Source organism: Syngnathoides biaculeatus, chromosome 6 (genome assembly GCF_019802595.1).
Source record: "Syngnathoides biaculeatus isolate LvHL_M chromosome 6, ASM1980259v1, whole genome shotgun sequence".
NCBI classification, from domain to species: Eukaryota; Metazoa; Chordata; class Actinopteri; order Syngnathiformes; family Syngnathidae; genus Syngnathoides; species Syngnathoides biaculeatus.
The window spans coordinates 1,022,190-1,046,881 of NC_084645.1; the positions used below are offsets into that span (position 1 = coordinate 1,022,190).

The 24,692-nt window shown below is 43.5% G+C and overlaps 1 protein-coding gene across 2 annotated transcripts; it reads left to right on the plus strand.

Moving 5' to 3' along the window:
* On the plus strand, positions 1-24,661 carry LOC133502468 (1-phosphatidylinositol 4,5-bisphosphate phosphodiesterase zeta-1-like). 2 transcript variants are annotated; one of them, XM_061823284.1, is made up of 13 exons: positions 1-203; positions 305-379; positions 1,510-1,705; positions 2,678-2,879; positions 3,762-3,906; positions 4,087-4,239; positions 7,348-7,545; positions 7,702-7,858; positions 9,124-9,240; positions 11,798-11,970; positions 15,270-15,396; positions 24,279-24,428; positions 24,525-24,661. In XM_061823284.1, the coding sequence occupies exons 3-13, from the start codon at positions 1,516-1,518 to the stop codon at positions 24,605-24,607; spliced, it is 1,695 nt and encodes a 564-aa protein (XP_061679268.1). In that variant the 5' UTR covers positions 1-203; positions 305-379; positions 1,510-1,515; the 3' UTR covers positions 24,608-24,661. The 2 variants fall into 2 exon arrangements, with proteins under 2 accessions (XP_061679268.1, XP_061679269.1); XM_061823285.1 differs by having other exon boundaries at positions 1,620-1,705.
* Positions 24,662-24,692: the final 31 nt, after the last annotated feature.

Sequence of the window (24,692 nt, forward strand, 5' to 3'; positions counted from 1 at the left end):
TTACGATGTCAACAACTTTATCATGATGTCAACAAGAGGATTTCAACAAATCTTGAAAGATGATGTCATAGTATAGAGCCAGATGTCCTGCGGGTATTTTTTTTGTTTGTTTTTTGTTTAAAAAACAAGAAACAACTAGACAAGGTAATGGAGATACTGAATAGAGCAGAGCTGAGCAAGTCTCCCTTGGCATGCTGAAAGAGGTATGTAAGCACTCGTAAGGAAAAAAAAAAGTGTGTTGTACTCTATCTTGGCTTTGCCAAGCCAAAATAATGATGCACATGGTTATTTTCATCCAACTTAGTTTTCACAGAGTGTGAAGGAACGAAGATGTCAATAACGTCTGTGCTTGTTCTGTCAAGTCAAGGGACTGCCACAGGTATGAGAAACACTTGAAGCATATTTTCCATCAAGCCTTACTTTTTCTTTTTGAAATGCTGTGGCTTGTACAGCAAATTGCAAATTTGTTTTGAGTTTTTCATTGGGTAGTAATCAATAATAATAAACAGCATCAATGTGTGAGTGACATGAAAATGAATGTCTGTCCAACAGCTTAAGGCCAACCAAGCAATTATATTCACCATGCAACATTTCACGTGACTCTACAGATTGTCAAATGACAGAAAGCAGAGGATTTGTTGATATGATTCCTTCAAGTGCCCCGCAGGCACAGATGCCCGAGTTTTAATGAACATAATCCTGCACGGGGCCCCAGATCCACCGAGAGTCCTCTCTGCTGCTGGGTACCCGTTTTTAGTTTTAGTTTGAACTAGTGCCACGACTGTGAGAGGCTGTAGAACCCAAGATGAAAGATTGGGAGCGTGAGATGCACAAAGCTAGGGCAGCGCGCACACACACACACACACACACACGCAGATGTCTGAGCGAATGACACGAATGACAAGCACAGGGGTCACTGACATCCCCTTTGCATTTGTTGGAAATAAGCAACCTGTGGATTGCTGCAAGTGAGACGGTGTCAATGCTTCATGGCAAGTGAAAAGTCAAACTATTACAAGAATGAATAAATGACCAAATCAGAAGAGTTTTAGATTTACAATCTCAAAATAGTAATAAATGTGTGATAAATAAAACAGCACACTCATTGACATTCACTTATAAATGAGCCGCATGTTTAGATTCAGCTACTTAGAAGTGTATCAATTGTTTGGGGATTTGTTATTCCTTGCTTTGACTATTTCAATATTTATTTTGCAGTTTTCTGTAAGATTTTTTTGGAACAAATAAGTGACACTACAACAAGCAATCTAAATGAACAGGCGCATAATCTGGTAAAACTGTTCCATTTAGGTTAGCTAAGGACAGGGTAATTCTCCCAAAACTGCATATTTTTAGCAAGCTGTTGATCACACATGTTGTTTGAAAAAAATTATTTGGTGGATAATTATAATCAGCACGTCAACTAAAAATGATGATCTTTTTGAGTTTATATAATTATATATTAGCAGTAGAAAAGGATCAGATGGGGATTTGAATGGTGGTTTGCAGAGCAAGATGAAAAGAAGCAAGACCCCATCCACCAGGAGAGGAGAGATCCAGAACCTCTTCAACATATATGCCTCGGGCCAGACCACGTTACCTGCCTGCTCCCTTCTCAGGTTCCTCCACAAGGAGCAGCTGGAGGTCACCGCCGACGAGGGCACGGCTGAGAGTTTGATCGAAAGATATGAAATCGAAGAGGCAGGTGAGAGAGACGAGTGCTGTGACGCGTCAGGCTGCCGGTGGGGAGAACGCTGTGCTCTGACAGGAAAAAAAAAAAACTTTGGGAAGCTTTGATGTGATTTGCTGTAAACTGCAATGTCTCGTCACTTCAATGATCTCAATATTTGGTGCACTTGCACAATCTCATCAGGTATAAGCACTTGGAAGATACGGTGGAACGTCGCACATCAAATGCAATCTGTTAAGGAGCTCATCTTATTTTTTCAAAGTAATGTTTTAATAAATACACAGACGTCATGCAAGTCAATAAAAAGTAAAAGACTGCTAGTTTATGACATTTCAACATTATGAACATTGCACATTATAAAATTACTAATCAGCACAAACAATTATAAAAACATTTACTATAATTATGACTGTTAATGTATAGGTTACGGATGCATTCTGACCTACAAAGTCAGGAAATGCTGCCACTGTAAGAGTAGAATTCGGCCTCAAAGTGAAAAATAAGTGCAGCTTGTTCCATCAGATGTCCCTACCAAAGATCACTTGCATGATTTGGTTCACACAATTTTTATCCAGTCTTGGAAATAGGTGTGGAGGGGTATTGGGTCAATAATCGGCAGTTGAACCTGCAACATATGCATGAGAGGTAGCAGGATGCTCCACTACTGAACTACCAGTGCAGCCAACAGGACGAGTCATATACTTGCCTCATTTACATATCTTTAAAGACTAATGTGCATAGAATTGTGGAAATGTGGTTGTAATTGGGGTCACTAATAGTGAACTGGACCTGTAGACTTCTACAGCACGTAAGCAGTGTGGCTTGCTGCAATTGACTGGTGACCAGTTCAGGGTGTAAACTGCCTTTTGGCCAAAGTCAGCTGGAAAAGGTCACAGCTCTGCATGACCCCCAAAATGATAAGCGGCATGAAAAATGGCTGGATGAATGCAATTCTAATTGTGACATTGCTTGGTTATGCTCTTGCAGCAATAGAAAGTCAATGTATGACATTTGGGGGTTTCCTCCGCTACATGGAGTCCAAAGACTGCTGTGTCTTCGAGCAGACCCACACGTCTGTTTACCAAGACATGGACCAGCCGCTCACCAACTACTTCATCTCTTCATCGCACAACACCTACTTGACAGGAGACCAACTAGTAGGCAAAAGCCACCTGGATGCCTATGTTTGGTAAGCCCATCATACATTTAAGACAATTTTGCACTGCCCTTCATTTGCAATTTAGATAAACTTACAAAAGAAATTAAATAGCATTGATTTTAACATGGACGGCATGGTGGTCTCACAGTTCTGAGAACCACGTTTGGTATCCTTGCCCTACCTGTGTGGAGTTTGCAAGTTCTCCCCGTGCCTGCCTGGGTTTCCTCTGGACACTCTGGTTTCAGCCCACATCCCAAAAATATGCATTAATTGGAAACTCTAAGTTGTCCCTAGGTGTGATTGTGAGTGTGACTGTTGTTTGTCCCTATGTGGCCTGCGACTGGTTGGCAACCAGTTCAGGGTGTACCCCGCCTCCTGCCCGGAGACAGCTATGATACTCTTAAGCGGCTCAGAAAATGCATTTATGTGTGTGCGTGTGGCTTTCAGGAGTGCCTCCGAGGGCGTTGTCACCGGGGTTCTCTCAAAGATGCATCCTTGGAATTATGGGATAGCTAATATTGACTTTTAGTTTATTACCTCACTGTTTGCCCCAGTCTCCATTATTGGCTTGGGTACAGACTGATATACAACAAAAAGATGTTAAACCGTGAACATTTCGGGTCACATCATCAAAAATGTAAACTTTACTGAACCTCACTTCTGGAACCAGGGCTTACCCTTTACATTCTTGTTATTTCACAAAGATGCTTGAGTACTGAGTCAAGTGGAGGAAAAGGTGTAGTTCCTGTCAAGAAGATGGAATTGATTAGAGATGGGTGCTGGTGACAGGAGAAGGTGTACTTTTGTGTTTCTGCCAACCTGCCTTGCAGGGCTGAATCTATCCACTCCTGGAAGAATAATTGAGAGGTGAATCAATACACTAGTTGCATTAAGAAAGGTTATTATTCATAGCGCTCTGAGGAAAGGCTGCCGTTGTCTGGAGATAGACTGCTGGGATGGCCCAGGCATGGAGCCCATCGTCTACCATGGCTACACGCTGACCACAAAGATTCTCTTCAAGGATGTCATCACAACTGTGGAACAGCATGCTTTTGAGGTAACACTCAGTAAGTTCAATTTTAGAACAGTACAACTCCTTATGTGTCCCAAATATCCCCCATCGCCTTCCCCCTAATTGAGCACCATTAGCTCCATTTTGAAAACATCTCAACGAGATCTGCTTGTCTTTGAGTGTCATTTGTCAATTCGGTTCCATTTGCTGATTGTTTCCTGACAGGTGTCTGTTTACCCAGTAATCCTGTCACTAGAGAACCATTGTTCCAAAGAGCAGCAGGAAGTCATGGCCCTCTACCTCACCTCCATACTTGGGGATAAGCTGCTTGATGTGCGCTTGGATCATCCAACCACAGGAGACATCCCAAGTCCAAATGTAAGACTATGGTTATAAGTTATACCAACAGGTGTCTTAATGTAATTTGGACATTTGTCTAACCAGTTAAGATTTGATTAATGGTATTCAGAACAATGTGAGTTGCAAACTTGTTCTATAACAATTATAGTCCCATTTAAAATATATCTAAATCTATACCAGTTGTTAGTGTTTCGAACTACTTGACCTTATTCAGACTCCTTCAAAGCATTGCATCAGCCAATTACTGAACAGCAGACTGATAGATGTGTGTACACTCACCGCAGCCTGTAGACAATATGATGAGTTGGATGAAGGGCTTTTCTACTAGAGTGGATGCTTTTTGTCGGCTTTCTCATCTGGGAGCTCTTTGTGTTCCTAATTTGAAATTTATTGCAAGAAAGTATTTTCATTGAATGAGACCTTGAGTCTCAAAGTGTCATAAAGACATGTCTTATAGCCTCAATTCTGAAAGCTGAGTTTAAAGTTTTTCCTAGTGCTGTTTCAGACCTGAAAAAAATCAGTAATCAGACAGTAATGCCAGTGGACCGATAGTGCCCAATGGGTGCTTTGGTCCTGTTTTGAGCCATTTTGACCCTTTACTGCTATCATTGTGTTTCACTTAAAAATGAACAAAACCAAGTGGGTTTCTGTTGCTACACAGTATTTAAACACATACTCGACACCTATACAAACCTGGTGGCAGCCTTGATGACTTCACAGCGGGGTAGGGGCCATGACCATGTCTTGGGGTAGGCCAGGGGTGTCTATCTCATGTTTGTCATTGGCCACATTGTAGTTAGGGTTTCCCTCTGAGGTCCGTTATAACTGAATCCATAAACATTTCTCGGCTCATCATATTTACCCATGATATTTATGAACTAGTTTTGAAATCAAGGATAATGGGTTTTTCTACTATTGTTGATGTTTAGCAGCACAAAAAATGCTTGCAATATCTCATTGCTATCATTCATGATATGACAATTTGACATTTTGGTACACATTTTGACGAGAATCATGGAATTTGACACACATGATTTGCATTTGCGGGCCACATAGAAGCCGGATCTGGCCCCTAGGCCTTGAGTTTGACACCTATGGGGTAGGGGTTGCAGCAGGGTTACATAAAGCAAGGAGGGGAAACAAGTGCATAGTGAGTAACACCTCTTTGATTTTACTACTGCTACGAACATCCCATAATGTGTCCACAGTGACCAAACTCGACCAGACTACTCAACACGCCAACACTCCCACTGAGTGCTAGAGAACGCACCATAATTATTGCATTAGTTGGAGTAAATATTAGGTTTCTGGGGAGTTTGTATACATAATGTTAACTTGTGGAGGAACACAGGCAAAAGAAGGCGAGCCAGAGCCTTGCATACAAAATTTGTGATGCTCGGCTAAATTTTCCCTTTGGAAATAAATGCAATAATTGGCAATTTTATTGTTTGGATGGTGAAACAAGCAACTTTTAAGCACACAAGTTAGCAGACTTCACAGATTTACACCATGCTGCTAAATCATTAATACTAGATGTGGGGAGCCCAGAGTACGTGCAAGTTTAAGAAAGTAAGAAGCAAGGTTTAGGACCACTTTGAGGCCTTTTTGATTGAATTCAAGATCCCTCATTTGCTACATTTGAACACTAAGAGTAAGAAATCATATATCGCAATCGTTGAAGGTATGTTATTCTCAGTAAAAAAATTCAAATAATTTTACATTTTACTCCTCCCCTCCCCCCATGAAACTTGGTTAAAACATGCAACCCAAACATAGTATGGTCAATCTGACAAACACTTTTTAACAGACACTTTATCAGCATACCTTTAGGGATACAATGACTTGTCCATTAAACAGTAGTACACTACTATTTTTTCATTTCTATTGTCAGTACTTGCCATCCAATAATCTTGCCTCTGGCTGAATTAGTGTTAATTGTGCCTTTACCGAGAGAATATGATATTTACAGGTTGGTGAAACAGTCTCATGTCACCTGAGTAATACAGGGGGAGGGGCTTCATTTGCACCTTACTCAAGTGGGACTACACAGTTCTCTTGGATGCAGAATCACATCTAGTAACCACTTTTTACTACATACTTGCAATTTTCAGACTCACTCTTTGCAATGTGTGGGCTTGCAAAGTAAATATTTTCATGTCTGTTTGGTAATGTGTGAGATAATGCAGAAAGAATCCAAATTTCAAGGGCTTCTAACTCCATGAAATACTGTATACAAGTGTGAAGTTCAATGTACCAAACAGATGTATCGCAATGAATTTGAATTTCTTTGAAAATTTATAGTATTTTTATGGTTTAATTCAAAATGCAAAACACTTCTCATAAGGCCAGTCTCCTATTTTTAAGTAAGTTTTGGATCGTTTCTTGGATGGATTAGTTTTGTGTGTGTGCTGCAGTCATTAATTCAAAATTATACACACACACACGCATTCTATAAATAATTGGACACTCCCCCCCAAAAAATAATTCAACATCATGGAAAAAGGTATTTTCTTAATAATAATAATTCCATACAAATGGTTAAACGTTCATAGATTACAGATTCAGAGCCCACAATCTAAACAATTTTGAGGATTTATTTATTTAATTTCACATAATTTGCGTGGAAATAGAATCAAATGGAAGTAAAAAAAAAAAAAAAAAGACTCTTTAATAAGCTGTGCCAGGCAATATTGTTCACTTTCATCAGAATTTTCCAAAATATATACATATCTTTTTTACATACTTAAACAGTGTGCATATGTCCCATATTTTGGGCACATTTTGCATGCATTTAATTCAAAATGAGTGAATATTTGTAAATAAATAAACATCTTGTCTTTGAAGTGTATTCAACTGACGATAGGTTGACAAGGATTTGCTAATTATCGTATTTGTTTATATTTTTAGATAATTTCATTGGGATTTGTACTGTATGTGTACTTGGTATCGAATTGTCTGATTTTTACTTTTTTGTTGGAACATCTTAACTGCAATGGGAAACATACACAAAAATAATGAATATAAATACATTTGAGAGGGGGCAAATATTTTTCATGGCACTGTTTCGTGTAGGAATATGTAAAGTGACATTGTACTACATGAGTTTGTGTGTAAATGGTCACGCAGGACCTAAAGTATAAGATCCTCATCAAGAATAAAAAGCTAAAGCCTCGTGCAAGGATAGAAGGAGCAGCAGGGACAGAGGCAGGCGACAGTGCAGATGAGGCAGAGGAGGAGGAGGAAGAGGAGGAGGAGGAAGAAGAGGAGGATCAACAGAGCAAATCAAAGTTCTGGTCCCCCAGAAAGGCAGGCTCAAAGAAGAAAGTGAGTCAGGGCCATTGAACCGGTTTGAAGTCAACATTAACAAGCCAAGACACCATATAGACAAATGAGGCGCCATAACGCAGTATATGCTATTTACACTCGTTGCAAAGATGTGACTGCTCTCTTGTCTCTCATCCACCTGAATCCAATGAGTAGAAGAAGAGGGTGGTGGTGGCAGAGACTCTGTCTGACCTCGTCATATACACCGTGTCTGTCAAGTTCATCAGCTTTGGACACTCCAAAGACAACCAGAACTCCTGTGAGAACACATCCATGGCGGAGAAAAAAGCTCGCAAGCTGGCCAAAGTTTCAGGTACACTCACTCAAAAGGAAAAGGAAGTTTGATTCGGACGTGTCATTTGGGTGAGAGCAGATTTGGATGATTTATAACTGCACTGATCTTAAACAGAAGTCCCTGCAGGGCCCTTTTTCATCTGCTATGCCGTTTATCTTTGGTCATAATCCTCCAAAGAGCTAATTGAAAACGACAATTATTACTGAGAGTTGTTTCGGGTGACAAATAGCAAAAGTTCGGCTAGTCATTGACATGGTAGACTAAAAGTAGGGCAACATTTTATAAAGTGCCATTCAAATAGCCGTAATTGTGACTTATGTCTTCTGCACAGTTAATGACAAGTCTTTTCACGGCGAGTATGTGAAATGTTAAGTAAATTTGCAGTATCACCGACAGGTTTGTGGCTCCTCCACATATGTGGTAGCATTGTGAGACAAAAAAAAAAAAAGTCTTGAACCCAAAATGCTAAAGAAATGAATTACCCGTTAATGCATCATTACTACTTGGTGTAATCAACACTGGGAAACAAACGGCAAGAGTTATCTTTTTAGTTTAGTTCTTGTAACAAGACGAGAAATTGCATGGAGCAAATACGCAGACTGCATCATTCATGGTCAAATCTATACTCTACATGGTCTACCTTGGGATCACAAACATCCAATTGTTGAGTTACAGCAAAATGGGTTAAATTTTTTTTTTCTGTCCACAATGTTATATTTGACCTGGTTTTCGACAAAGTCACAACCCTTCAAGGTTGTGTACAGAGCAATAAAGCTATACGGGGCTACTATTAAAGATGATTAGAGCAAGCATTATAATAGTGGAATTACATTATTGTTACAACACTGCTTTTATTGTGGTTTTCAAATTGTTTGTGAATAAATAATAAGGATGTAATTAGCCTCTTATATACAGTTTAATAATTTACAGTTTACACATTATAAGAAAAGGTATTAGCTCACTAAGTTGCAGCTCCTCCCACCCTTTATGCCATATTTGCTTAATCACCAATATTACAACTAAATGCACCCTATTGCAAAGAAACGTAAAAATAAAATGGATCTGCAGAGAACCTAGAGCACTAGAGCTTAATCTGGAGTCTTACTAGTTAGCATCTACAATGAATTATAACAATTATTTTCAGTTCATTTATTTTTCATTTTTGTTGTATTCAGCCACTACAGCAAAAGTAAATTCGAGACTCTGTAGGACATTTGTATGTGTGTCTGCATTATAGTCACATTTTTTCACCTTATTGAATGTGGAGCATGTTTTGTGTTCAGGTAAAGACTTTGTTCTGCACAACCAGAGGTTCTTGAGCAGGATTTATCCAGCGGGCTCCAGGACATCCTCGTCCAATTACAACCCTCAAGAATTCTGGAACGTTGGCTCGCAGCTCGGTGGGTGAAAGAAACAAATGTGCAATTTGTGACATCGTTGTTGGTGTTTGATGAAAAACATTTAAAGTGGTGCCTCGAGGTATAAGCTTTACTGGTTCTGTGACCACGCTCATAACTCAAAACACCCGTATCTCAAGTCACTCCCAACAAAATGAACGATAACGTTACAACCTCCTCTGAACCACCCCCAAAAATGTGTGTGTGTGAAAATAGCACACAACAATACTGAATTTCAAAACATAATAACATCATAACATAACATCCTAAAGGACTGAGACGTGCACTCAAAATCCCCATTCACTATTCACAATGACAGTCACGAGTTCTGAGCGAATCCCAATCCAATCATTTACTCTTTGTAACACATCTCATTGATCAAAAGAAAAAAAAATATTATTTAAAAACTATAGCTTTATATATATATATTTTTTTTTTGGGGGGGGGCTGCCGTGTTTTGACAAAGCTTGCTGAAACGCTTCTTTTGAGTTTAAAATGCATCGTCTGTTTTGCTCTGGCCTAAGTGTTCCATAATGCGTAACGGCTGCTTGGGAACATCTTCTGTAGCTGCTAGCTCTCATCAATCACCCGCCCCGACGTGGGTGGATGAATATTGCATAACCTTATCCAATTCATTCTACGGCGGTCTCAGTCTACCATGGACATCTGTGCAGCTCCTCGGGCTTTGCCTTAGGACACGTCGTTCCATGGAAACGATCACCTCAGCGGAGATGGCTACCTGGATCCGTGAGTCACGATCCGCTGCAAGACTTGGTGTGCACATGCGAAGTCATTCGAAACAAAGGAAGTTATGCGAATTTGCGGCGGCTTTGCAGCTGGTACTGTTATTCAGTCGTCAGTTTTGACTGGAATCCGAAAAATAGTATTTTTCTGGCACATTCGCAGGTCAATTCAAAGTAACCATTAACTTGTAGCTCTACTTGTAACAAAATTAAATGGAGTGTAAAAGATTAAACACTTTAGCTTCATGGAATTGTGACTTGTTCTGGTCTATGTGAATCAGACAGGGGAGGTCAGTACAATACAGTCATGAAGACACAAACATAGAAGACTTACAATTACTTACTTGTCAGTGACTCTAAACTGGTGTAACATGTTTTGGTAAATATAAAAAAAATGTATACCTCTAAGTTTTGTTGTCTTGTCTGTCTACATGTATTGATTCTCTATTTGTGTTCAAATCGCTGAAAGGATTACAACACCATGACTATCGATGATATTTGTTAGCCCGACTACACCGTTTTTCTTTGTGCGTTAGCATTAAGTTAAGATAATGCAAAGTTGTGTTTGCTTTGACTACAAACTCTGTAACTCTCTTCATTTTGTATTTGGTTTGACATTAAACTGGGAGTGGCATTAAACAGTTTGAAGCGTCTTTTTTGAAGAATAGTTGGTATGTGCCAAACTTGTGGGGATGCTGGTGAGTTGAGGTGTATTTACTGCCATCATGCAGGGCTCATGGTACACATTTTTGCTCGGCCAATGTAAAATCACTAGCCAAACAACCACCTATCTTGAATAACTTGTTACTGGTGTCACTTGCATCTCAAGGCATGACTGGACCTAAAAACGGTTCCTTTTTTTTAACCACAAAATCCTTATCTTTCATTTGTTTCAAATAATAAGAACATGTTTTTTATTGGAAAGCAACAAAGTGCTTTCAGGAACCTGAAAAAGTGACTGGATTCCATTTTAAATGGTTCATAAATATAAGGTGTAAGTTGAGAGAGCCTCTTATTGCAGGTGGAGAAAAATAAATCTTGTCTTTGGGGAATGGCTTTGTTCAACATCAGAAGGAAATTGTTTTAATTAACTGGGGGGAAAGGAACATTTCCTTCCGGTCCCTAGCCTGGCCACCTAATCTGTGTTTTCCCTGAAACCCTGCAAAACCATTGCTGAAATTGATTTGCCACTGCTTCTTTTGTGTTTCTCTCACTTTTTTTGGATCCCGGCAGTGCCTTATTGCACACTGGCAAAAAGTCACAGACTTGATGCAGGCAGTAGTGTTGTTATGTCTTCTGTCTGGAGTTCTGTCTACCGCTTGGCCTGTCTTCATCTGCCACAAAGTGAGCCTGACTTGAAATCTTGCAGACTGCTGGGGCCAACTGTGCAGATGGTGACATTTTGCTATGCAGATCGAGGCCGCAGTGCCAGACAAGCTGGAATTGATCAATCATAGTTAAATGAGCAGAATATTCTTTTAAGTGATGCAGACGGACGGATGCTTACAACTGACAGTAATGATTATGACGTGACAGAAAGTTCCCCCAAAAGATTACATCTGTTACTTCGATTTCATCTGCAATGCTTGTTCACTCAAAGGCATGGAGCAGACAGTGGGGAGTAAATTGCACTCCTTGCATACTGGATGTTCTTGAATGCCTCACTGATGCAACATGCAGAATTGTTACAAGTTGTTAAATCACCTAGCACCCTCCTGGAAGAGCATTTAAAAAAAATTAAGCCATACAGCAAGGCTTGATGCTACTTTTTTTGGGCTGTTATTTTAATTATCTTTCCACTGCCTTGTACTTTGCAGTAGCGCTCAATTTCCAGTCCCTGGGGTTGCCTATGGACCTGAATGATGGCCGTTTCCAAGACAACGGGGGCTGCGGTTACGTCCTTAAACCTGCCGTGCTCATGTCCAGTGACAGGAGCTTTGATCCAAGCTGCAGTCAACGCAGTGTTCAACCAACACACTTGCTGCTCAAGGTATTACTATTTTGCAACACTTTTAACATTCGACTGAGCTTTTCTAAATGGGTTAGAGAATAATTTTAGTGTGGGTTGTGCGTGTCTATTTTAATTTGGCTCATTGTCGAGTGAGTGTTTATTGGATGGAGGACGACGGTACAGTAGATTTAAGGGCAATTACGAGAACTTCCTTCACCCAGGTCCATTCAATGGGTAGGCTGAAGGTCTTTGCGATGCATCTATGCATCCATTTTCTGCTTGTCCTAATTAGGATCGCAGATAACCTTAGGTGAATTTGTGCAAGAAGCAGGGCATGCCCTGAACTGGTCGCCACCAGTACCTATTCACACTCACATTTACACTGATGGACAATGTGAAGTACACAGCAGTATTCAGTGAACCTAAAATCCATGTATACTTAAGCATGAATAATTTGTAATAGTTACCTTGCCACTAATGGGTCCATTTTCCTGATCTGGACGGCATAAATCTGCACGGAGACAGGCCAGACTGAGTTTTGGTAATTTCGTTGACGAGCACACTACCTTTCATTACATTACCTTTCAATGTAGCAAACTCAACAGTCTGTGGTGAAAAGTACAAACTGTAATCGCAGCAAACTATCTATCTCTCTCCCCATTCATGTGCTTGTTCTTTCAGTGACGCCCAAAGCTCGTGACCATAAGTGATCGTCCGGTAAATTGAGAGCTTCGTCTTTCAGCTTAGCTCCGTCTTTGTCTCAACAGACCGCTACAAAGGTCTACTGAGGTTCTACAAAGACTGAATGAACAGCGTTTCCAACGGTTCCGCTCCATTTTGACTCAATTTCTTTGACATGATTGCACACAGTCACCAGCGTTTGTACAAATTATTTATGCAGATCCCCAGCACTGCTGGTGTAATTTTAATTGTAATAGCATTCCAATACACACCAACATGCCTGCATGCAAATGAACACAAACACAGGCACACATAAACACACATAGACACCTTTGTCTGTGAAATCAATACTAATATGGATGCCTAAAATTCCTAAAAAAAATATATGTCTTTTTACTCAATTAAATCATTACTGCAAGAATATATTGCTATGATTCTTTGAAACATGAAATACTTCAACAAAAAAACTAATTAAAAAGCGGAACATAAAGGCATACAGAGAGGTCGAAGACCATTGTTAGGGTAGGCTAAATTGGAGGATGTCATTATTTTATCCCCTGCTAATTTCAATCAGTCAAACCTTTATACAGCATCTTTGAACACTTTTGAGTGAAATGAGAATATAATCCCCAAGAAAAAAGATAAGTGAGTACTTGATGGAGCCAGCCTTCAAAACAAGTACGTTTCTTGTAGTTGGTCACCAGGTTTGAACACATCTTAGAAGCAATTTTGGCCCACCATCACAGGATTCTCGGATTAAAAAAAAAAAAAAAGAAACAGCATAGACCAGCATGGTGCTCAGGAGGATTACCAGCATATACTTTTTTGGATGAGCATTCTACCATGATTGGCATAACACTGGCACGAGCTACCATCAAGTCAACAGCAGCATGCTGGTTCTACCGGGTGGCTGGGGTGCAGTTGGCAGAGTAGTCAGTGGTTCAAAACCTGGTCCAAACTGCTGTTAAACTATCCCAATACCCAATGGTCCTGGCAGTCCCAACAAAAAAAAAAGGAAATGTTTTTGTTGGCAAGACCAGCACAAAAACACAACAGCAGGAGCATATGCGAGTGAGCCCCTTGCTGTTTTTTAAGGCACTTGGAAACTTGAAACTTCATCTCCCCCTGCAGTTTTTTTTCAAGTTTTCCTAGCAGTATGTTTTTGAGCACTGTCTTCAAGGAAGTCCATCAAGTCCATCCATGACCTCTCCGTGTCTGAAAAAAAAAAATCTCAAATATGGCGCCTTTAAATTGGCAGCCTGCTACGACAGCTATGCAAATTTTCCTCATTAATTTACAGTTTACCAGAATTTTTTTATTGGGAGATTTTTTTTTGGGTGGTCTGTATTGCCGATTTTTGTTTAGTGGCTTTACTGGCAGTTTGTTTACAACAACCGAGCGCGGAGTTATGATCACCAGGAGCTTCACCCCCCCAAAAATGTGGATCCCAGAGGAGGGAACGAAAGGGATCAAATGTATCCAAGTAAAGCTAGAGAGACTGCAAAATATGGCACAGAAGGAATCTTTCTCTATGTGTCTTATGTGCCAACAGAGAAACTATTGGCTGTCAGAAAACGACAGTTGCTTTTTTACTGTCAAACTCAGCTAGTAGCAAACATGAGTGACATCACACGTGGTGCGATCACGAGATTAAATTTCAGTATTCCGGTCACTGAAATCTATGATCGTGGCGCCCACATACAGGAGACTTCAATCTCTCTCATCTTCTAACAGCTTCACACAACGTGTAAAAGCTGAGAGAATAAAAAGCTCTTCCTGTATGCTAAATGCCACGACTCTTTTGGTGCTAGTGTTCTTTCCATCATTCTGTGATATTAATCATTTTTCAAGCAAGGTCAATTTGATGCCAAATATGGAGGTTTCATCACTTTCTCCAAGTCTTCGCTGAGTGGTTTAGATGGGGCAGTGTTACCAAGTATGTAGGTGACTAAGGTCAAAGTTACCGTTAGATTCTGAAGTTTTCCCAATGTATGTGGTGGCTCCCTTTCCGACAGGGTATCTAATAATAATTTCCTTCACTGTATTGGCTATTGTGACTGTTTTTTTCATTCCAGATCGTGTGTACTAGAAGAAGCTTGCCTCAATTATCTTCCATTCACTATGTTGCCACTCTTGAAAACAAACATTAAGCAATTCCTTTCAATGTTGACAAAAGCTTGCCAGAGATCTTACTTTTTTTTTTTTTATAGCCAAGCTTGCACAAACAGTTACGGTTCTCGGCTGCGTGGATGAAATATAAATGTGCTCTATTCTGTGCTAGGATGAGGGAGGAATGGGGAGAGCATCACCTTTATTCAAATTGCCACCAGGTATTATTTGATCATTTCAGGGGAAACCTTGGCGTGTCGACGAGTCAACGCTGTGGGAATCATGAATAACAGCCAGTGATACAAACTTGTAAATGATTCATGTGTTTGGGTAAAGTATCTTTTCTTGAGGTTTCTTGTCTGCATTTAGGATGACACTGGCAACTTGATACGATGGCCTGTTTTTAACATCAGACGTTCAACCCAACTCATTACAAAAAATAGCAATGTTTGACTTTAATAAGGGCCGGTTTGAGGTGATTGTCCAAGATGAATGATTAATGAGGTCATCAGTTCAGCCCATCATACGTTCCATGTGCCTGCCAACAGGTGATCAGTGGGTCCAACCTACCGGTTCCCAAAAGTGGCAAGGCTCTGGATCCTTTTGTCAGAGTGGAGATCCATGGAATTGGATCGGACTGCAACAGAAAAAGCACAAACACAGTCAAAAACAACTGTAAGTACTTCAGTAAAATGTGTTTGTGTAACTTTAATGACTCATCAGTTTGTCAGCCTTGACTTTCATTTCAAGACTCAACTCCTACTCTGAAAGATTCAGCTGAGAGCTTTCTGTCTTATTTGTGCACTCAACGCTTGTGTCAATTTTAGAATTAATTTCAGCCTTGCTCGAAACATCACAGAATTGTAGAAGGTTCAAAAAAGAAAAACAACAAATCGTCATGTCATAATTTTCAACACTCAATACATTCCTTAATAAATTCAGATTCATTCAATAAGAGAAATGTGGCTTGTTCAGAGAACATCTGTGCTAATAGTTTCGCTGTACCTAAATACTGTATAGTACAAGATCTAGAGTCCATTCAACTATTTTTTGTAGTGCTTGTACTCGTTAGGATTACGGGTGAGCTCCAGCCTATCCAAGATGACTTTGAGTAAGAGGTTTGTCACTGGCCATTTGCAAGGCACATATAAATGAAGCCCCCACACGTCTCCCCCTAAATAAAAACATTTGCTCACACGTTCGCATCTATGGGCATTTTAGAGCAGGAACTCTGAACTGGTTGGTCGAGACCCCAAAATGTTCCTTGGTCGCAGACAACTAGTTGAACATTTTACTTATTCCCATCCAGATTTTTTTATAGTACATTACAGAAGCGTACTAAGTTTTTACATGAAATTATTATTATAATATTTTTTTTTTTTAGTATTTTTACATATTCTAAGGCTGTACTACCTCTTGAGATGCTTATTAATCTGTCACGATGCGGGGCTCAAGGGTGGACCCAAATGCACGACTCCAGAGACAGGCAGACAGTACAGAGGTAACCTTTATTCGGTCCGAGGTTTGAGATCAGGTAGACAGTCCAAACAATCCGTAGTACCAGTACGAATGGGCTTACGAGGGTGGTCAATGAACAGGCGCGGGTCGGTGCACGGAGGTCAGAAGTCGAGAAAGCAGGAGTGCGGGAACGAGGCATGAAGAGCAACGATCTAGCAGAGTATCTGTCGTCCCCCGGGTCCTATATGTACTGGGTCTAATCAGTGGTCATGAGGCGCAGGTGTGCACCTTCAGATTAGCTGGCCACGCCCAGCCCTGGCTGGAATCCAGGAGCATGACAGTGCCCCCCCCTCCCCTCAACGGCCGGCTCTGGACGGCCCAGGAGCATCAGGGTGAGCCGCGTAAAAGTCCCTGATGAGGGAGCGGTCCACGACGAAGCGGGAGGGGATCCAAGAGCGCTCCTCCGGGCCATATCCCTCCCAGTCCACCAGGTACTGGACCCCCCTTCCTCTGCGACGGGAAGACAGCAACCGGCGCACAGTATACACCAACCCACCGTCGACCATGCGGGGGGGCGGGGGGGATTTGAGCGGAGGAGCCAGCGACGACGTGCGATTCGGGCGAAGTCTGCTGACGTGGAACGTAGGGTGCACCCTCATCGACCTGGGCAGTTTCAACGAGACGGCGACCGGGTTAATAACTTTGGAAACCGGGAACGGGCCAATGAACCTGGAAGCAAGTTTGCGGGATTCCGTCAGCAGCGGGAGATCTTTGGTGGAGAGCCACACTCGCTGTCCCACTCTGAGCTCTGGTGCGGCCCTTCTCTTGCGGTCTGCTGCGGCCTTGTAGGCGCTGCTCATGCGCAGCAATGTCCTCCGAGCTGCTTCCCAGGTCCATTTGCAGCGACGCACCACGGCCAGGGCTGACGGAACTGCGGAGTCTGTGACCAGTGGAGGAAACAGGAACGGAGGGTAGCCATGCACGACATGGAGTGGAGCCATACCTGCTGAAGCGGAGGGTAGAGAATTGTGGGCATACTCCACCCACTTGATGTGCTGGCTCCACGTGCTCTGGTCCCTGGATGCCAGACATCGAAGACCGATCTCTAATTCCTGGTTAATCCTCTCAGTCTGGCCATTAGACTCTGGGTGATGACCCGATGTCCGACTTGCTGAAGCGCCGATGAGGTTGCAGAACTCCTTCCAGAAACGGGCGCTGAATTGCGGACCCCTGTCCGAAACGATGTCCTGGGGTAGGCGGTGGTAACGGACGACCTCGTCTAATACCAACTGGGCTGTCTGCTTGGCCGACGGGATCTTCGGAAGCGGCACGAAGTGGACCATCTTGGAAAACCGGTCCACTACGGACAGCACCACTGTGTTCCCTTGTGAAGGCGGCAGGCCGGTGACGAAGTCCAGCGCGATGTGTGACCATGGACGAAAGGGGATGGACAGGGGTTGCAACTCACCCACAGGCCGTAGGCGGGAAGTCTTATTGGCAGCACACACCGGGCAGGCGTTGACGAACTCCCTTACATCCTTGCTGAGGTTAGGCCACCAGAACCTTTGTTCGACCACTGACCGTGTCTTCGCCATACCCGCGTGGCAGACCGTCTTGTTGGTATGGGCCCAGTTGATGATGTCTCCCCGCAGAGATGGGATGCCGAAAAGGCGGCCCGACGGACAATCCGCGGGTGGCGGTGTCTCTCCCAGGGCCTCCTTCACCCGCGACTCGAAACCGGCCATGAAGCACCCCGCTGGCAGGATAGTAGCGGCGTCTGAATCCGAGCGCCCTCCCTCGTGGATCCGCGAGAGTGCATCCGGCTTGCCGTTTTTGGAGCCTGGGCGGAAAAACACCTTAAAGTGGAAGCGGGTGAAAAATAGGGCCCACCTGGCCTGACGGGCGTTCAACCTCTTCGCAGACTTCAGGTATTCAAGGTTCTTATGGTCCGTGAAGACAACGAACGGTACTTGCGAGCCCTCCAGCCAGTGCCGCCACTCCTCCAACGCGCTCTTGACCGCCAGCAGTTCCCTATCTCCCACGTCGTAGTTCCTCTCTGCCGGGGTCAACTTTCTAGACAGGAACGCGCACGGGTGGATCCTTCCATCCCTGGGACTCCTCTGCGACAAGACTGCTCCGATTCCTGAATTCGATGCATCCACCTCCACCACAAACTGGTTATCTGGATCCGGAATAATGAGAACGGGCGCAGTAGTGAAACTTGCCTTGAGCCTGCTGAAGGCCTCCTGGCAGGTCCCGGACCAGTCAAAGGGGGTATGTGGCGAGGTGAGCGAATGCAGAGGAGCGGCCACGGAACTGAAGTTCCTTATGAATTTCCTATAGAAATTGGCAAATCCCAAAAACCTCTGCACGTCCCTCCTGTTGGTGGGGGTAGGCCACCGCAGCACCGCGTCGACCTTCCCTGGATCCATCCGTATCTCTCCCTCAGCCAGGACGAAGCCCAGGAAGGACACGGATGCCCGATGGAACTCACACTTATCCATATTCACGTATAATTGGTGCTGCTGCAGACGCCGGAGCACCTCTCTGACTTGTTGAATGTGAGAGGTTAGGTCTGCTGAAAAGATGAGAATGTCATCCAGGTAAACAAAGACAGATCTGTTCAGGAACTCCCGAAGCACGTCGTTAATGAAGTTCTGAAAGACGGCCGGAGCGTTTGTCAGTCCAAAGGGCATCACAAGATACTCATAGTGCCCTGTGGGGGTGTTGAACGCCGTCTTCCACTCATCCCCTTCCCGAATCCGCACCAGATGGTAAGCGCTGCGCAAGTCGAGCTTGGTGAAGATCCGGGCTCCCTGGAGGAGTTCGAATGCTGTAGAGATAAGCGGCAAAGGGTACCTATTCTTGATTGTGATGTCGTTCAGTCCTCGGTCGTCGATGCAGGGTCGCAGCGTGGAGTCCTTCTTCTTGACAAAAAAAACCCCGCACCGGCTGGTGAGGATGAGGGGCGAATGAGTCCGGCTGCCAGCGAGTCCTCGATGTAGTCCCTCATGGCTTGATGCTCTGGTCCTGTTAAAGAGAACAGTTTCCCTCTGGGAGGAGAGGCGCCTGGCAGGAGTTCAATCGCGCAGTCGTATGACCGATGTGGCGGCAGAGACTTTGCTTTAGATTCAGAGAAGACCTCCCGTAGGTCATGGTAGCAGGAGGGCACTGCGGTCAGGTCCAGGACGGTACTAGGTTCTGTTAGCCGAACCGGCGCAACTTGAATACCCCTGTCTCTCCGGACAGCGAAACAGAGACTGAGACAGTCCTCTCCCCAAGTCTTGATCTGACCCGTGCGCCAATCTATGTGCGGATTATGTTCTTTGAGCCATGGGCTGCCCAAGATGATGTCGCTACTACGTGCGTCGAAGACATGAAAGCTAATACGCTCCGAGTGAGCGTCCGGTAAGTTCATACGTAGCGTCTGAGTGCGATGTGTAACCCGACAAAGGAACTTGCCGTTGGCGGCATAGGCGTGACGAAACCGTTGCGTGGGGAAGGTTGTTGCCCCCAGCTCCTCGACCACGCGGGGATTTATCAGGTTAGCTTCCGACCCACAATCTATGAAAGCCGTCACAGTGCATGAACGGGAGTCCGTTCCCAAGGTGAGTTGAAGAAGGGACCTCCCTGACCCCGCCGTGGTGTACCGCACACTCACCGGAGCAGAGATCCTGATGTCAGAGTGCCCTGGTCGAGTCGGGCAGCGGGCGATCAAGTGTCCCAAACGCCCGCAGTAAAAACAGCGTCCCTCTCGTCGCCGACGTAAGCGCTCCTCCGCTGAGCCGCCAAGGCCCTCCACTTGCATGGGTTCCGATGAAGCTGACAACACGGGTGGCCGGGAAGCGGAAGCAACCGGACTGCGACTCTCCCTCTCCTCCTCCCTCAGGCCCTCCATCTGTCTCTGCACGGTGAGGGGCTGGTCCACCTTGAGGGCCAATGCGATGAGGGAGTTAAGCGAAGGCGGAAGATCCATGGCCACGAGGTGGCCACGGATCTGTGGGGACAGTCCCTCGTAAAACGAGTCATGGAGGTCTTCCTCATTCCAGCGGCTCTCGGCAGCCCGAATCCGGAACTCAATGGCGTAGTCGGACACGCGGCGACGTCCCTGGCGAATTGTCATGAGCGAGGACGCCGCCTGGCGTTCCGGAGCCGCGTACTGGAACACCTGGGTGAGTGCGCAGACGAAGCTCGCCCATGAGCGGCAGGTCTCGGAGTTAACGGCTCCACTCGGCGGTGGCCCATGCCTCTGCCCTCCGTGTCATGTGGGAAATGACGAAGGCGATCCGGGAGCGGTCCGTGGGAAAAGCGGACGCTTGCAGCTCAAAGTGGAGATCGCACTGCGCCAGGAAGGGCTTAACGTTACCGGAGTCGCCTGAGAACCGCTCTGGTCGAGAGAGCGGAGTGATGGTGGCACGGAGAGGCACAGGAGCGGCCGCGCTAGCTTGGGAGGCTAGCCACGGTTCCAGCTGGGTGCAGAGCTCCTGGATCTGGTGAGTCATACCCTGGAGACCAGCCTCTTGGTCACCCAGGCATTTGCCCTGCACTTGCAACGCACGGCGAATGGCTTCAGAGTCGGCTGGGTCCATGTTCTGGCTAGATCGTTCTGTCACGATGCGGGGCTCAAGGGTGGACCCAAATGCACGACTCCAGAGACAGCAGACAGTACAGAGGTAACCTTTATTCGGTCCGAGGTCTGAGATCAGGTAGACAGTCCAAACAATCCGTAGTACCAGTACGAATGGGCTTACGAGGGTGGTCAATGAACAGGCGCGGGTCGGTGCACGGAGGTCAGAAGTCGAGAAAGCAGGAGTGCGGGAACGAGGCATGAAGAGCAACGATCTAGCAGAGGAGCTGTCGTCCCCTGGGTCCTATATGTACTGGGTCTAATCAGTGGTCATGAGGCGCAGGTGTGCACCTTCAGATTAGCTGGCCACGCCCAGCCCTGGCTGGAATCCAGGAGCATGACATAATCTTCCACACGTGCATATTAACATATACAGTACTCTAATAATATTATACTCTTGAACACCTTTTAAAGTCATAGTTATAGCAATGCACAGTAGTATTGTATGCTACGCACGTTTTAGTCCCAATATGTGATTTAATGAATTTTAATGATTTTTTTTTTGGCAATTTTGTTTTAGTCTAGAAATCATATATTTGACAACAAACTCAATTATTGCATACACTCCAAATCGCACGATTATCTGTGATATGAATGTTTTGAAAATTGCAAATCGCTGAATATGCAATTGTCGAACTCCGATATACGGTAACAAAGGAAGGCAATACTGTAAATGCTTTGAAATACTATTTTTAAACAAATGTTCCTGACTTGTATGAAAGTGGGTCATTACTTTGTAACTACAAAAAAATGCGGGTCCCAGGGTAACAACAGTTGAGAACCACTGGTTTAGAGTTTTTCATAAACAGAACATGCATGTTTTTGGACAGGTATTTCCACACTGGAGACCCTGAGCTAAGGTTCAAAAGGACTTTCAGGACTTCTTAGGTTGTTAGGCAGACGTGCACTATTCACTGTGCAAAGGGAAAGGAAGATTGTGGAAGTCAAAATCATGCTAACATTTTCAGAAAAATTATGACTTCAAAGCTGCACAAAAGCTGAACATAACATGAGTTCAGTTTGGGCCATAGAAGCACAAACTCTTGGAGAGTTTTGGTTTTTATTTAGCGCTTTGACATTTTGGCAACACTTTTTTCAAGAGATGGACCACCAGTCTCATATCATAATGCGTGAGAGAATTTAATGTTTTTTTTTTTCTTGACTCTGAGTTACTTTTAAAAAATAAGGAGCTTTGTCAACAAGGAATGTTTAAAGAGGTACACTATGCAATGATGTATTATGTTTAAGTACCGTATATAGAGCTAAAGGTGATGTTGCATGTTCTCAAAGGGAGAGTGATGTGGTTTTATTTTTACCTTCTTTTTACACTTGTGTGCCAATTAAGAACATAATGTGGGGTTCATGGGGCCTAGATGTGATGTAAAAATCTGCTTTCAGAGCCACCTAGAGGTTCCTCTACATTTGACTTTTTACCCCCCAAATGTGCCATCAGGAGAAAATCAAATATAATACATTATTTATGTTTGGAATTGCACTAAAATTACTAAGGCTCAAATGACATTGCCCAAATGTCATCTCTCCACCGGGCTGCCTTCAAGAGCGTTTAAACAAAACACACACATACATAATTAAACAACTAAAATAATTTGCTCCTTCTGGTGTTCTCTGTTTCGGAGCAGACAGATAAATGCATATACGTTACCGTTTACTGATTGTAATATATGATTATGATTTGGAATACTGACTTTCTACTTGTGCTGCTGCACTGTTTGTGTTCCATCCTTGGGCAAAATTAATATAATGTTATTTAGCATTAACCTGAAAGACCTTAATGTGGCTGTTTTGAATAAACTTTCTTTTAAAAAAATCTTTGTTATATGCTTTAATTGAAATTAAAATTCAGACGGCCGTAGCAAGAATTTTTTTTCCCCACACTTGTATCCACCAAATTCTGCTTGTTGTGTCGTGAACAGAGTGACCTGCCACTGTATAGTGCTCGTATCTCAAGTCATTGTTCGCAAGTCGAAGCAGGCCAGACTGCTCATATCCCAAAAAAAATGCATAGTTTGAAATACTAAGGCACCACTGTACTTCTCACAGCCACAAGGGAATACACTAGGATTCCTAAAATATACTATCACATAATAACTCGTTATTGTGAATTTAGATCTTTATTTTGGCATTTTACCTTTAACCAGTGGTCCCCCAACCTTTTTTTGCACCCGGACCGGTTTCGAGTAGGCATTATTTTTTACGGGCTAGCTGTCAAGGTGTGGCATACACGCATACACACACACAGCAAAAATAAATTCACATGACTGTCTTAAAATCGAATGCGGAATTCATGAAAAAAAAATGAACTCCCCATAATGCATAGCCCATACGAGTTATCCCCTCAAGTAACTTGCCTCGATGTCCCCTGCTATTTCATTTATTTTTCTCATTTCTTATTTTTACTGCAACCTCTCCGAAAAGTTTACTGAAAATGTAAGGGTTTCAGGTCTCTAACAAAACGAGAGCTCAAACTACGTAGAAACGAGTGTAATGGGCACATTAAAAAAAGCGGGAGAGTGCACACATTTAAAATGTTTGCTCAGTTTTACAAAAGCACCTCTCACTTTTGAGCTCACTTTTTGATAGTGACCTGACGCTGCAGGTGTGGGGCTTGTGAATCACCTGTTGCGATGAACCCATAACACAGACAGGAAGCTTGATATTTTCTTTGAAATGCAGCTGTCTTTTTGCAAGCACTCTGTGACCTCTCTTTTGTCTCATGTTGTCTTGTACACCCTTTCCAAAGAAACGATCCAGTGAACTGTTTCTGTTTCATTTTACGAGGGCTAGCTTAAACTGCCGATGCAAGAGAAAGACCAGCCAAAGAGTCAAGCGCAGAAACAAGGCGAGCGCGGAAATGGTTGTCTTTCAAAATAAGAGACCGGGGGAAAAAAAACAATGATAAAAATATAAAAATAAGATGTTGTGCCATCATTGAGCAATTATTTTAGTTGGTTGAGGGATTCTGTTCTGACAATTACAGGGACCAGGACAAGTGTGCCCTGTGGCCTGTCCCGAGATTATATTACCGCTACATCAGCACATGCACAAAGATTATTATTAATCATTGTTGTACAGACAATTTTTTGAAAAACAATAGAAGTACAAACTTAACAAAATATAAACACAGATGATTCCTAATATTCTGAGCATATGGGTAGCGACAAATGGGTGGTGCGCATTGTACATTGGTGGAAGAGTTTTACAGATATTTTTAGGTTAACTTTGGGGGTGCGCATTATACTTCAGGACACATTATACTTGATAAATTAAGGTAATCATTTATTAGTCATTCTTTGCGGCCTGGTACAAAATGATCTACGGACCAGTAACGGTCCGGGGCTCCGTGGTTGGGAACCACTCCCCTAAACCACAGTACGTGTCAGCCTTCACATATAGTGACAGAATCGAACTTCTTAACGATAGAATTGATTGAAAAACCTGGTGACTTTTGCAGCTCTGAATCCGTACTGGGATACCGACATGAACTTCCGCATCAGCATTCCTGACCTGTGCCTCGTCCGCTTCAGTGTCCGCGACCAGACCGGATTTTTGTCCAATGAATTCGTGGGCCAGTACACACTGCCTTTCACTAGCTTGAAAAAAGGTCAGTCGCAGATTTGTTTTGTAAAGACTCCAGTTTGTTTCATTTTTAGTTATTTAAACGTTGTTTTCCACCCACACTGTCTTTTTGTACCTCCAGGCTATCGCTGGGTACCGCTTCGGTCCCGAGACGGCTGCAGCTTGGATCCAGCCTCTCTTTTCGTTTTTGTCTGGTTTTCCTAAAAACAGCTTGAGTTGACAGACACAGAAAAACACACACTCACACCGCCAACAGAGACGAGTATGGCAGAGCAACAACAAAAAGATG

What these genes read in the sequence shown, in the direction of transcription:
- LOC133502468 (XM_061823284.1), top strand. Translation starts at nt 1,516, where the DNA reads ATGAAAAGAAGCAAGACCCCATCCACCAGGAGAGGAGAGATCCAGAAC. An exon ending in TGGAACAGCATGCTTTTGAG is followed by an intron (nt 3,907 to 4,086) that starts GTAACACTCAGT and finishes GTTTCCTGACAG; the next exon opens with GTGTCTGTTTACCCAGTAAT. An exon ending in TTTCACTAGCTTGAAAAAAG is followed by an intron (nt 24,429 to 24,524) that starts GTCAGTCGCAGA and finishes TTGTACCTCCAG; the next exon opens with GCTATCGCTGGGTACCGCTT.